General features: G+C 39.5%; 1 protein-coding gene across 1 annotated transcript in view; it reads right to left on the bottom strand.

The window, feature by feature from the left end:
• Positions 1 to 13771, bottom strand: part of fbxl16 (F-box and leucine-rich repeat protein 16) — a 53892-nt gene that overhangs the window by 12716 nt on the left and 27405 nt on the right. Inside the window, exons 2-4 of the mRNA XM_051386920.1 lie at positions 11062 to 11776; positions 4024 to 4266; positions 3459 to 3724 (exon numbers count right to left, since the gene is read on the bottom strand). Coding sequence (XP_051242880.1) covers positions 3459 to 3724; positions 4024 to 4266; positions 11062 to 11769 — 1217 coding nt within the window. The 5' untranslated portion in view covers positions 11770 to 11776. The remainder of the gene's footprint in view (positions 1 to 3458; positions 3725 to 4023; positions 4267 to 11061; positions 11777 to 13771) is intronic.

The raw sequence follows: 13771 nt of genomic DNA, 5'->3' as shown, positions 1-13771 counted from the left end.
TATTCAAACATTCATTCCATATATATTTAATTTCCTAAACGGCATGCCATAATGCCGAAACATGTTCTTGTTCTCATAGACGGTTTGACAAATACTAAAGAATGCTAAAAAATACTCAATACTAAAATATTTTTTTCTTTCTTTGTGAAGCCCACAGACATGGAGGACAGCATGACGAGGGGAATGAATGTCGGCATTGTCCTAGTAAAATAAGGAGAGGATCTTCTTGACATATCGGTGGTCCTGGAGGAACAGATCATTCTGCATGGCATCAAAGACAACTCGCATGCGGTAGCTATGTTAATGGGTCTCCTATATGCACTGAACATTGACTACCCGAAGGAGCTGCAATATACCTTCGAAGTCATTCAGAAGGTTCTCATGAACATCGGCGGTGAGCACTGCTCTGCAAGGGTTCATGGACTGAGGAATAGACTTCTTCGTAAAACTGTGTAGATACTACACTGAGACTGAGAGTTTTCTTTTAAGTTCTGTTCCATTATTGTAATGGTCACTGACATTCTCAGTTGCAAGAATTTAAGACCTTTTCCACGATTTTCTAAGTTGACATTAGTCATAACCTTTCTGTCTACAAGGGTTTGAGGTTATTTTATATTTTGTATATGTTATGAAAGACAGCGACAGAAGTTATGAGTAGAGAGTACTCATTTGTGCACATTCTAAAGAGAAGATGTTTTACCCATAAGCTTGTGCTGTTTTTGGGGACAAAGCTTTTTGTACTTGATGGGATGTGTTGATGTGTTTACCTTGCCCATGTGGTTTATTAAAGCTTTGAAGAACTGGAATTGATTTGGTTTTTTTGGAACAACCAATAACCTATAGAGATCTATCCATAGATATCTTTAAGCATAATCTAAAATAAAGTTGAAAGAGAATTACCAAATATGTAGTATAAATTTAATCTTAAGCAGAACTAAATTATGAAAGTTGACTCAAATATAAATGTATAATGAAGTTGACATAACATAAAGTTAGGTAAACTAGATATTGTAGGTAGACTGAACTGTAGATTAATTATTTTCAGCTTTGGAATTCCAGTTGAAAGAAATTAAGATTGTGTTGACTCAACTAAAGAATTCTATAGGAACTGAATTTTGATTAAGTTATGTGAACTAAAGGTTAAGTTTATTTGACTAGAAAAGTTTATTTTTTTTGACTCATTACACAATTGTCTCAACTAATCTTCACAAGTTCAGCAAACTTCAATTTTAAGGCAGCCCGGACACTAACTTTTGTTAGTTGAAACAACTAGTTTTTTTTTTTTACAGTGTAGAAGTACCAACAGAGCTCTACTACCTTGGAACACAACTCACACTGTGATTTATTTTCATCCACAGTTCTGTAGCAATGTGTTATAATGACTGTATGTGTTACTGTAGTATTGTCCTCTGTGCATCGACTGCACATTTTAACCATGAGTTAGTCACTTGAGTATATCAAGAGTCATTCAGGCTATAATTAATTCACATGGGGCAGGTAGGCAGTTCATCCCTGTCTCCTCCTGTTTCATGTCAAAGTATCCTTGTACATTATATAACTGGTATGCTGTCCTGGCCAGTACTCCCTCAGAAAAGAGATTTCAATCTCAAGGGACTTCCTGGTTTAAAAAAAACATTTATGGCATGCCCTTTAGGAAATTATTGAATAAATACATAGAATGAAAGTCTGAATATATGGAATGAAACTTTGAATATATGGAATTAAAGTCTGAATATATGGAATGAAACTTTGAATATATGGAATTAAAGTCTGAATGTATAAAATGAAACTTTGAATATATGGAATGAAACTTGAATATATGGAATGAAACTTGAATATATGCAATGAAACTTGAATATATGGAATGAAACTTTGAATATATGGAATGAAAGTCTGAATATATGGAATGAAAGTCTGAATATATGGAATGAAATTTCACGTGATCAAGGCACAACACCATCTTGTGTTTTCGATACCGGCCTAATATTATTCCATAAGGATGTTACTACAAGAAGTCTGGGCCTGAGTGAGCCTGCACAGAATCTATCAGAAGCAGTCCATACTAATGAAGAGATAATTAAAACCCTGGCAAATGCAGGCCAATATTCACACTGCTACTGTACTGCAGCTGTATGTTCAAACACAATGCATAGGAAGCAGCAAAAGGTTCAATATGGTTAAAGCAGGAAAGTCAGTAAATCAGTCACTGATCTATGAATGAATGTGGGTGATTCTTACAGTATGTGCTGTCCACAGTGGCTTTATATCATATAAAAAGCATCTCATTCAGTTCATGAAGTCTCTGCAGCATCTGAAGGCATGGACGTATATATGTGAAGTTGGGTAAAGTGCCGTGCCAGAGCGCAGTGTCTTTATGCACGACCGTTCGCTGAGTTTACCTTTATTAAATGGCCTGAAAACAACAGCAGGCTGCTACAATATAACCATACAGAGCTCTACCCACATCAGACTGCTCGACTAGAACTCGATATTCTGCTTTTTATGAAGGAGACCTCCAGTTACCAGGGCCTATCATAGCCTCATCCAACTTTCTGTTTTGGCAAACATAGCGTCTCATGTTTTATCCGTCAAACACAATGCAATGCAAACACTGTTAACAATTAACAATAACATTATTTACTGAACTATATGACAATGTACAAAGTGAGATAAGATAATAATCACTAAAAGAGTGTCAGTCAGGTTATAATAATACAAGCGGTTTCACCAAATCAGTGTCTTCATTTTGACACAGTATTTAATAATCGCCACCTATGATCTATATTTACCTTCAACCAGCCCTTTTGCAGGTTGTGCTGCTGAACATACATGGACCAAATTAGAATGTGTGCTTGGAGACGCCCATACAGTCTGTGCTACCTACCACCTTGCGCTTGTCATTTGACAGGGTACAAATTATTAAACTCAGGGTGCAATGCATATTTGCCCCCTCGTAGAACCGGGCCTGAATATAAAACAACATAATTACATTTTTTTTTTTTTAAATGGCAACGAAAAAAAAAATCTGGTGGGCCCTTCCAGCTTAAATGAGCATGACTCGACTGTCTTGAAGCAACATTGTAATAATATTACACATCTAAAACATAAGATGGCACCAGTGCCTCGATGACGGCAGATTTCTTTCAGTATATTCAGACTTTCATTCCATTTATTCAGAGTTTCATGTTATATATATAATAATTTCCTAAATGGCATATCATATGTATATATATAAACACGTGTATATGTATGTGTAGAATGCCCAAATAAATTATGGCTTACTCTGCCTTTCATATAGGCAATTACTTTCACCAGATTTTTTTTTATGGTAAATGGTAAATGGACTGTACTTTATGTTGACTTGAGTACAGTTAAGGCTCCTCTACCCACCTCTGCAGCTTCTACATCTCTATCTGCCTTTCAAAATGATGAAAGCACAGAATCACAGACACACTGACCTGTCCAGCACCAGTTCTTCCAGTTTATGCAGGTCACAGGCAATGTATTCCAGGGCCATGTCAGTGATCCTTGGGCACCAGGACAAGTCCAGGCTGCGGAGCTTACGCAGGTTCTCAGCAACCAGCTCCACGCCATCATCAGTGATCTTTGAGCAGCCAGACAAGCTGAGGGCGGTCAGGTTGGGGAGGCTGTGCACCATGTTGACCACACCGTGATTGGTGATCTCCCAGCAGGAGTGAAGCCGAAGAGTGTGGGTGGTGTAGCCCTGCAGGTGGAATATAATTCTGAATATGCCGCACATGTGGCACCGTTCACAATCTATGCACTCACTACTGTTATTTGTCAAAATCTCAAAATAAAGCAATTCAAAACTTTTTTTATATAGAGGCTCAATACCTAAATCAATAACCAGAGAAAACCCTCTGTATCTTCATTGAGCGTGGCCACTTCAAATACTTAAAAGAAACAGAACATCACTCGAAAAACAGAAATACTTGAGATCCACAATGAGAAAGAAGGTGTGTACGAGGTACCAAGCTGGTTTCTGTTGTTTTGACATCCTACCTGTTTGGCTGTGAAATAGGCCATGGCTGTGTCAGTGACGTGGTAGGCCTGCAGGCTCAACTCTGATAGGTTGGGCAGGAGCTGTGAGATAGCAGCGATGGCGTCATCCGCCACATTGATGCAGTCACTGACACTGAGGGAAGTTAGCCGGGCATTCAGACTGGACCACAGGCCGGCCTCAGTGAAGTCATTGCAGCCTGACAGTTCAAGGTGCATCAGGCCTTGCATTTGCTCCAACATGACCTGCAACATAAAGGCCACCAGTCTGACTCAGTAGCTGGTGGAATGTGCTTACAGAGAGATAAATAGTAGATAGACAGTACCCAACTAATTAGAAAGGCATCAGAAAGGGACTCCATTTAAACCACTGTGCAGTTCAAGGTAGGTTGTACAATGTTTTAATCAGAACGTGCAGCGTTATTCACAACTACCCTTTCTCTAACAAACCTTTTTCACAGCAGCCATTTTGACATGAAATAGGAGGGTAAACACAGGTGTTACATAATTAAGGTTCTGCTCCATTTAGGTCATAGGTTTCATATTCTACACTATTCTGCCAATCTACAGTATAGACAATTATAGAATAATTATGTCTGAGACTACATCTTATTAAATACAGGTCAGCAGATGAGAATCACTGTAATGAGTCAGCATCTGTGTGTCTTCACAACTTGTGGCCATATTAGTTACAGTACAAGTACCAATGTGAAGGTGGGTGTATTTTGGACCAGCAGCCTGTTGCATCAGCTGAGTGAAAGTTCAAACTTATCATAATTATAATGTAAATTATTAATAAGTTGTGATTTATGCATTACTAAAATAAAAGCGGTTGCACCACAGAGATAAGTTACAACCTAACTCTAAGTTCAGTTCAATTCAATTTATCTGTATCATCAAATCATAACAGAAGTTATCTCTGGACACTTCAGCTCTCAAATAGAGCAGGTCTAGACCGTACTCCTCATAAAATTATTTACAGAGACCCAACAGTTCCCATCACGAGCAAGCATTCATATTGGGCCACAACCACTAAATAGTTACACATCCCCTAAGGTAATGTAAATCTTAAAATGTCACACATTTATACTCACTGATGCTAAAACAGCTGTTTTTCTGACACACAACAACTTGTGTGCCGCACAACTCTTAAACCAACCCTGTATATATGCATTACATTAATGCACTTCTGTTGTTTTTTTTATGTTGCAAATTGCAATTATAATTATATGTCACACAATTTCTGTACAGCTCTTTACTCATTTATTTAAGTAACCAGCCATTTTGTACATATTCTCTCACTATTTATATTTGTATATAGTTGCTCCTTTTTATTGTCTCTATTTTTTTTTTATTTACATTTTTCTATGATTGATTGTAATTCTTATGCACCCATGTAACTTGTTTATGAAAACATACTTGGCAATAAACCTGATTCTGATTCTGATTTTGCGACTCAGTAATCTAATAGACACCCAATTTATTGACACGATATTTTATTATCGATCTAGCTTACTACAATGTGCTACAATGCCATGTGGCTCATGCCAGCCAGAAAGCAAATGCGCATGGTAACCATGACAATGACTCTTTTATTGCTGGTTTAACATTTGCTGAGCATCCATTGTCAACTTTATGCCACAACTTAGAAGGGAACTTAGACATAGCAGCTCTCTAGAAATGGGAGCTAAAGAGAGAGGGAAAAAAGGATAACAATGGCACAACATGTACCATGTTTAGGTCCCAAGTTATGCGTCTTAGACCACCGTGCCATCGGGATGCCCCATGGAATATCTGTTACAGTAGAATGCTAAAATATCAATATAAATAATTGTACAGTTTATTGTGCAAAAAATATGAACAATTCATTTGCACCAAATAAACTGTGGCCACAGGCTATTAGTCTACAGTGTTTTGTTAGTTGGTTTTATACTATAATTATATTTTATACTATATACTATAATTCTTATTTGAATTCTATAACACTTTTGATGTTAAAATTCTACAATTAGTTCCTGTAAAGGGCCATACCAGTATGTAAGTTTAGACAGTTACTACAAGTAATTTACATGAAGTAGATTTAGGACTAAGACAGACAGACAGACAGACAGACAGACAGACAGACAGACGCACAGCAACAACAGTAGCAACAACTACACTAATAGTAGTGACTGATGATGATGAACATGACAACAGCAACAACAGTAACCATAGCAATAATAATACTTATAATAATAATAACAATAATATCAGTGATATTGACAATGGCAGTCAAGCAGGACCATGGCAGGAGGCTCCACCAGGATCCATGAGAACCTGCGAGACGAGAAAGCACAAGAACTCCGGGGAAGAAGTGAAGTTAGTAACATGCATTAATGGAACATGAATGAGTGCAGAAAGAGAGAGAGAGGAAGAGAGTGCACCATGGGAAATCCCCCGATAGTCTAGGCCTATAGCAGCATAACTAAGGGATGGTTCAGGACTCACCTGATCCAGCCCTAACTATAAGCTTTATCAAAGAGGAATGTCTTAAGCCTACTCTTGAATGTGGAGAGGGTGTCTGCCTCCCGAACCACAACTGGAAGCTGGTTCCACAGGAGAGGAGCTTGGTAACTGAAGGCTCTGGCTCCTGTTCTACTTTAGAGACTAAAGGAACCACAAGTAGCCCAGCATTCAGAGAACACAGTGTTCTAGTGAGGTAATAGGGTACTATGAGCTCTTTAAGATATGAAGGGGCCTGATCATGAAGAGCTTTATAGGTGAGGAGGAGGATTTTAAATTCTATTCTATTATTGGTTTATGGTTGGTTAACATCGAGAGCAATCAAAACAAATAATTAAGAAAAGGCCTTTATGGGCAACCAGTCTTTATCAGTTCATCCTGTCAGCTGTTTTTGAGTTGATCTATAATACTGGCCTTTTATATGAGAATGTACAGTACTCCAAGTCAGTAGAATCGCTAGAGAAACAAGTCCAACTATAAAAACAATTAAGAGAAAATGAAAATGAGATGTTCATATCAACAATTTAGTGAAGTGATTTGCCACATGAGTACATAAATATTATGACCTTTTAGTCTGGTTTGGGTAATGATCTGTATTATATTTGGAAATTTGTGGAATGTGGAAAAAAGCAGCATGAAATAACATTTCATAATGCAGAGCTGAGTTTGGATTATTTCATTGATAATAAAAAAATTGGCTTTCAGAGCATGGATACCTTTTGCACATTATTGTGCTGTCAAACGAAACCAGTGCTTTTATAATTCTCCATTTTCAAGGTGCAACAAAACAGTAAAGCACAGAACAGCACCACACAACAGGAAAGTTCATATATAGATCATGTAGCCAACAATTACAGCTTTCTCCATAGCAACCATCCACTCATCCCAGAATAGCAGCCTAGCCTAGCAGGTATGAACAGCCCCACTCTGCAAGCATTATGCCTCTTTTGGAATATGAGAGCATAAAGGCAGAGCTTATGAGAACAGAAAGAAAAAATATTCTTGTTTTGCCGCTGCTGTCTAATATTCTCTGTTACCATAACACAAACAACAGGTACTTATGCTGCCTAATGTCCAAACACATCCACTTGTATACAGACTCATAGCCAAAACCAGACTAAATTTCTACTCCTTTCAGGGCCTAAAGGAGTGATAGAATCTGAAAATACCTCCAATTATACAGCTGTGTGCAGTTTATGGGTAACAATACAGGACTGGATGAACATTATATTGTAAAGGTTTTTAAAGCTTCCATCATGTACAATCATCCTCTGCATGTTACAAAATGTCAGTAACTGCCCTGTATAGAGGATAATATGGCAAAGGGACCCGGGCAGTGAGCTTGACAAAGATGTCTGAGGCGGCTGTGGCTTAGAGGCAGAGCGGGTCGTTCCTTAATCAGAAGGTTGTGGGTTCGACCCCCCGGCTCCTGGTGCCATGTTGAAGTATCCTTGAGCAAGATACTGAACCCCAAATTGCTCCCGATGCTGTGCATTGGTGTTTGAATGTGTAAGAGTATTAGTTTCAGTCACTGTGTGAATGTGTGTGAAAGGGTGAATGTGGCACGTAGTGTAAAAGCGCTTCGAGTGGTTGGAAGACTAGAAAGGCGCTATACAAGTACAGGTCCATTTACCATTTACCATTGTCCACAACATGAGTTGGCCAGTTGGATAGTAAATTTATATCATAAAATAATTCACAGATACTGTAATACTCAGCCTTAAACAACTTGGTATAAGTAGAAGCGAGGAGTGCTGTAAATGTAAGAGTTCTGTGAGTATTTTTCTATATTTCATGTGGGACTGTCCACTGGTCTCCCCATTTTCCGCCCAGAGTGGTTGGGGCCCTTCTGTTCACATCTGTTTTACCAGCTGTACAGTTTGGGTTAAATCTATGTCAGTCTAAGGACTGGATTGAATTCATGACTGTTACAGCCTCATACTCTGTGAGCTACCCCACATCTCAGTGAATTTGGATCACTGAGATGTGGGGTAGCTACCTCAGATGTTGAGGCTCATTTAATTGCAATATGTCATAGAAAGCTGTAATGTATGTCATGTGGGATGCTATGTGTTATGGGGAAGGGGAGATGCTGTGACTTATACTGATGTGCTGTGATGTTTGCTCAGTTTTCATTTTATTTTGGGGTTTTTGTGTGTGTACTTTGTTGCCTGTGGACCACAGAGTGAAAGATACGTGTTGTACTGTCATATTGCAGGATGTTTGAGAAATACAATAAATAAAAACTATAAATGACCAAAAATAAAAGACTAAAAGGGAATAGTTTAGTTTTTGCAAGTTCTCTCACAGCTGCCTCGTGAAAGGTCTTCAAGCAAACCTCCAGGACTGCCTTCTTTCATTTACGTAATATTACAAAAATTAGACACATCCTATCACAGACAGATGCAGAAAAACGAATCCATGCATTTGTTACTTCAAGGCTGGATTACTGCAACTCTTTATTATCAGGTTGCCCCAATAAGTCCATTAAAACACTCCAATTAATTCAGAACGCTGCAGCACGAGTACTGACAGGAACTATAGAGATCACATCTCTCCTGTACTAGCTTCTCTGCACTGGCTCCCTGTAAAATTTAGAATAGAATTTAAAATCCTCCTCCTCACCTACAAAGCTCTTCATGGTCAGGCCCCTTCATATCTTAAAGAGCTCATAGTACCCTATTACCCCTCTAGAACACTACGTTCTCTGAATGCTGGGCTACTTGTGGATCCTATAGTCTCTAAAAGTAGAACAGGAGCCAGAGCCTTCAGTTACCAAGCTCCTCTCCTGTGGAACCAGCTTCCAGTTGTGGTTCGGGAGACAGACACCATCTCCACATTTAAGAGTAGGCTTAAGACATTCCTCTTTGATAAAGCTTATAGTTAGGGCTGGATCAGGTGAGTCCTGAACCATCCCTTAGTTATGCTGCTATAGGTCCAGACTATCGGGGGATTTCCCATGGTGCACTGAGCTCCTCTCTTCCTCTCTCTTTCTGCACTCATTCCTGTCCCATTAATGCATGTTACTAACTTCACTTCTTCCCCAGAGTTCTTGTGCTTTCTCGTCTCGCAGGTTCTTATCGATCCTGGTGGAGCCTCCTGCCATGGTCCTGCTAGATTGCCATTGCCAATACTGTTGTTGCTGTACACCTGTCTGTCTGTCTGTCTGTCTGTCTGTCTGTCTGTCTGTCTGTCTCTCTCTCTCTCTCTCACCCCAACTGGTCGAGGCAGACGACCACCCACCTAGAGCCGAAGGATCTGTCCTAGGTTTCTGCCTTTTAACAGGCAGTTTTTCCTTGCCCTTGTCGCCAAGTGCTTGCTCATGGTGGTACTGTTGGGTCTCTGTAATTAATGTTATAAAGAGTTCGGTCTAGACCTGCTCTATTTGAAAAGTGTCCTGAGATAACTTCTGTTATGAATTGGCGCTATACAAATAAATTGCAATTGAATTGAACTTTCATCCCACTAGTGATGGCACTGAATATTGTAATTTCTAATGTAGAAACCAGTATTCAAGCAATGACATCTTAATAACTGGCCAGTGGCTAATAAGGTATAGCATAAAACCTTGAGAAGGGGTGAATTTACCTTAAACCTTTTTTTTTCTTTTTTTTTTTACAAAAATTAAAAAAGAATTACATTATAACAACAACATTCTAATGCTGTTTGGTGTCAGACTTTGGTGCCAGTTATACTGAAGCCTATACGAGATGCATGGAGAAGAACACTAAAATTAGCTTCCTGGCTCCCTGTAAAATTCAGAATATAATTTTATATTATAATTTTTAAAATCCTCCTCACCTGCAAAGCTCTTCAAGGTCAGGCACCTTCATATCTTAAAGAACTGTGGTTCCTATAGTCTCTAAAAGTAGAACAGGAGCCAGAGCCTTCAGCTACCAAGCTCCTCTCCTGAGGAACCAGCTTCCAGTTTTGGTTCAGGAGGCAGACACCCTCTCCACAAAACTTATAGTTAGTGCTGGCTCATGTGAGTCTTTAACCATCCCTCAGTTATGCTGTTATAGGCCTAGACTTCCAGGGGACTCTTCTTCTCCCTCTGTATCTGTACACATTTATGTCCTACTAATGCATGTTACTAACTTTACTTCTTCACCTGAGTTTTTGTGCTTTCTCGTCTCCCATGGTTGTGCATACTGCCGTGGTTCTGCTTGATGCCCACTGCTAATATTATCATTATTATTATCATCATTATTATATTACTGTTATCGTCTCTGTCATCATAATTAACATCATTACCATTACTCATATTTCTTCTATTATAGATGTTGTTGTTACTATTATTGTTGCTGTGCAATTCTGCATTTCTGTCTCTTCCTCTGTCAGCCATTGAGGCAACAAAGTAGTGTCTGGTGGCTACTCACAACCGTTGCTGCCCACAGACACTACTTTGTTGCGTTAATGGCTGCTGAGATTGCAAGGGAGAGCTGGAGTGGCTCTGAGTATAATGCTCTACTCTCCCAGGCAAAGATCAGGTAAACATTTCATCCAGTAAATTCCCTCTTTTACCAAATCCTGACTCACCTCCAAACCAGCATCTGTGATGGTGGACCTCTTGAGGCTGACTGAGCGAACACCTTTCTTAGACAGCGGGTAGTTGTCGATGAACTCACAAATGTCCAGGTCTGACACACCCACTAAGCAGAAAGACTGGAAGCCACGCAAGGCAAAGGCCTGCAGACTGACAAACTCCTTCTCCCCATTGGACAGCAAGGTATATAACTCCTTGGCATGCAAGATGGGAGTCACACCCTCCCAGAACTTGGGTTGGTACAGCACTTTGCGCCATGTCTTGCATACCTGCGCCAACACACATTTTTCAGCTGTGGTGAAGTACCAGAGCAATCGGTTGAGCAGCTTCTCATCCAGGACCAGCTGGCGCTCCAGCAACATGGGTTTGGGTAGAGTGAGAGGGGGAAGCTGACGAAGGGATGGCTTTAAGCCCATAAGAGGCATTCCAGGCTCCAGATCAGAGCCCAAGAGAGAGGCTGCTGAGGTGGGCATACCGGAACCGTCCAGGTGGTGGTGGTGGTGGTAGGGAAGAGACGATGGTGGAGGAGGCAGGATGGAGGGTACTGAGGAGGACTGGCACAGGCGGTTCTTGGCAGCAGGGGTCCCCTTGGTGATACTCGCACTGCCCAGACCGTTGGGCTGGCTGGGGGGCAGCTTGACCATACCATTGCGAGTCACGCAGGGAGACTTCAGCTCGCTGGGGGTGGACATGTTCAACATTAGGAACCTGGTGAAAGATAAAAGACCCACAATGTGCTGTCAAACAAATTTGTCTGTAAAGACTAATTTAAAATGCTTCGGAACAATGACATGATTAATATTATATAAGACATCCAACATTCGAAGCAATGTCATTCCAATGTAGCAAAATAACTGTAGGTAAATACACAGTCTCTCCATATTTCATTGAAAGCAGATGAGTAATTAGTGAGGCATCAGCTGAAGAAGAAGAAGAGCTAAAGTCAAACTTTATAGCAACTTATTGCATAGTGTGCAGTGATAGACACTCCAACACACTGCATCTTAGTTTAAGAGTTCCAGACTCTTGAAAGAAATTTTCTTTGGGTGACCAGGGCAGCTATGGATCATTCTACGCACCTTTCCCCAGACTTCAGTTCATTAGTATAAACAGTGTTTTGTAGGTTGTAACAATTTCATCCCTGCCGCTGTCAGACTCTACAACACCTGATCAATGTTGTAGTTTCTGTTTTTCAAATTACCACCATACCATAGCTTTACCACTTTACCATAGTTTTTTTATATCTGTATTTATTTATTTCACGTAATTGCTGCTGTGACAAGGGAATTTCCCCAGTGTGGTGTAGTATAAAATTTAGTGTAGGTTAGTACATATTATAAGCTAGTAATCAAGTAATCACACGAAAGTTTGGATATTATGTTGTAAGCACTATGGCTTGTTCACACAGATAACTGGAAATCAAGTAAAGAGCACTATGTTTTTAGTAATGATGATTTTGAGTGTTAAGTAGAATAGATTTTATATAAGCACACAATGATGTTAATGAAGGCATTATGTTTTAAGCATGATAAGCACAAATACTGTTGATGAAGTAGTAAGCACCATGGTTTTAGTAAAGGTTTGATTTAATGTGTGAAACATATAGAATGTGTAGTTGTAGCAAAAAACAAGCACTGATTATACCAAATGTTTGTGTGTGATTGTAACACAAGTTTCTTGTAAAGTTTATAAAGGTTTTTTAAAAATACAGTAAAAGACATCTGTGACATAATGGTGTAAGAAAAAGGTAATAAATGGTTTTTAAAAAATAGAAGTACAGAAAACTAGATTCTAATGGTGTAATTCTGAAGAAAGGAGAGTAAAAAGAAAATGTCATGGCCTACTGGTGTAGGCCATGAAGTCTGCGGGTTCTATGATAAGAACATAGGCCCAACAGGTGCAGGATAATTGGGCTGATAAGACACCAGTAGAACAGAAAAATGGAATTTCAGGGTCTTTCCAGAGTGGAATTTACACCATTATGTCGCAGTTTGAAAAGGTAGAAGTTGGGCAGGACTTGTGACGGAATGCAAGAGTATATAAGGAGAAGCTTTGTGAGGTTGAATTCAGTCTTTCCATGGATGACTCGGGCCTTGTTTGTCTGTTAAGATAATAAAGCTCTAATCTAGTGCCAACTTTGATGAATCCTGATTGTTATTTATCAACCAGAAGGATAATAACTTTTAAACCAAATTTGGACTTAGAATTTGTGATGTTGGACACAATCTTTTGATCAAAAAGAGAACTAATTTAGACTGAGACCCAACAGTGGGATTAATAAAGTAATACAAACAAAATGCTGAGCCAAACATGTTTTTGTAGACCAAGTTTTCACCAGGAAATGGATTAACAGAGTTGTTAAGTGTTGAACAACCCACCATACTTCTCGCTATGTGTGGCCTGCTCTCAAATATCCTTACAGTACTAAGCGGCTGTCGCTCAGAGGCAGAGCCGGTCGTAAACTAATCGGAGCCTGTTGGTTCGATCCCCAGCTTTTCCCATGTCGAAGCATCCTTGAGCAAGATACTGGACCCTGAATTGCTCCTGATGCTGTGCATCAGTGTGTGAATGTGAATTATTGAGTTAGTTTCTGTTCGATGGGCTTTGCTGTCACTGAGTGAATGTGTGTGAAAGGGCAAATGTGACATGTAGTGTAAAAGCGCTTCGAGTGGTCGGAAGACAGGTCCATTTACCATTCACTGT

Source organism: Dicentrarchus labrax, unplaced genomic scaffold (genome assembly GCF_905237075.1).
Source record: "Dicentrarchus labrax unplaced genomic scaffold, dlabrax2021, whole genome shotgun sequence".
Classification (NCBI taxonomy): domain Eukaryota; kingdom Metazoa; phylum Chordata; class Actinopteri; family Moronidae; genus Dicentrarchus; species Dicentrarchus labrax.
Note: the sequence above shows the minus strand (reverse complement) of the source record. Positions and strands in the feature narration are given on the sequence as shown.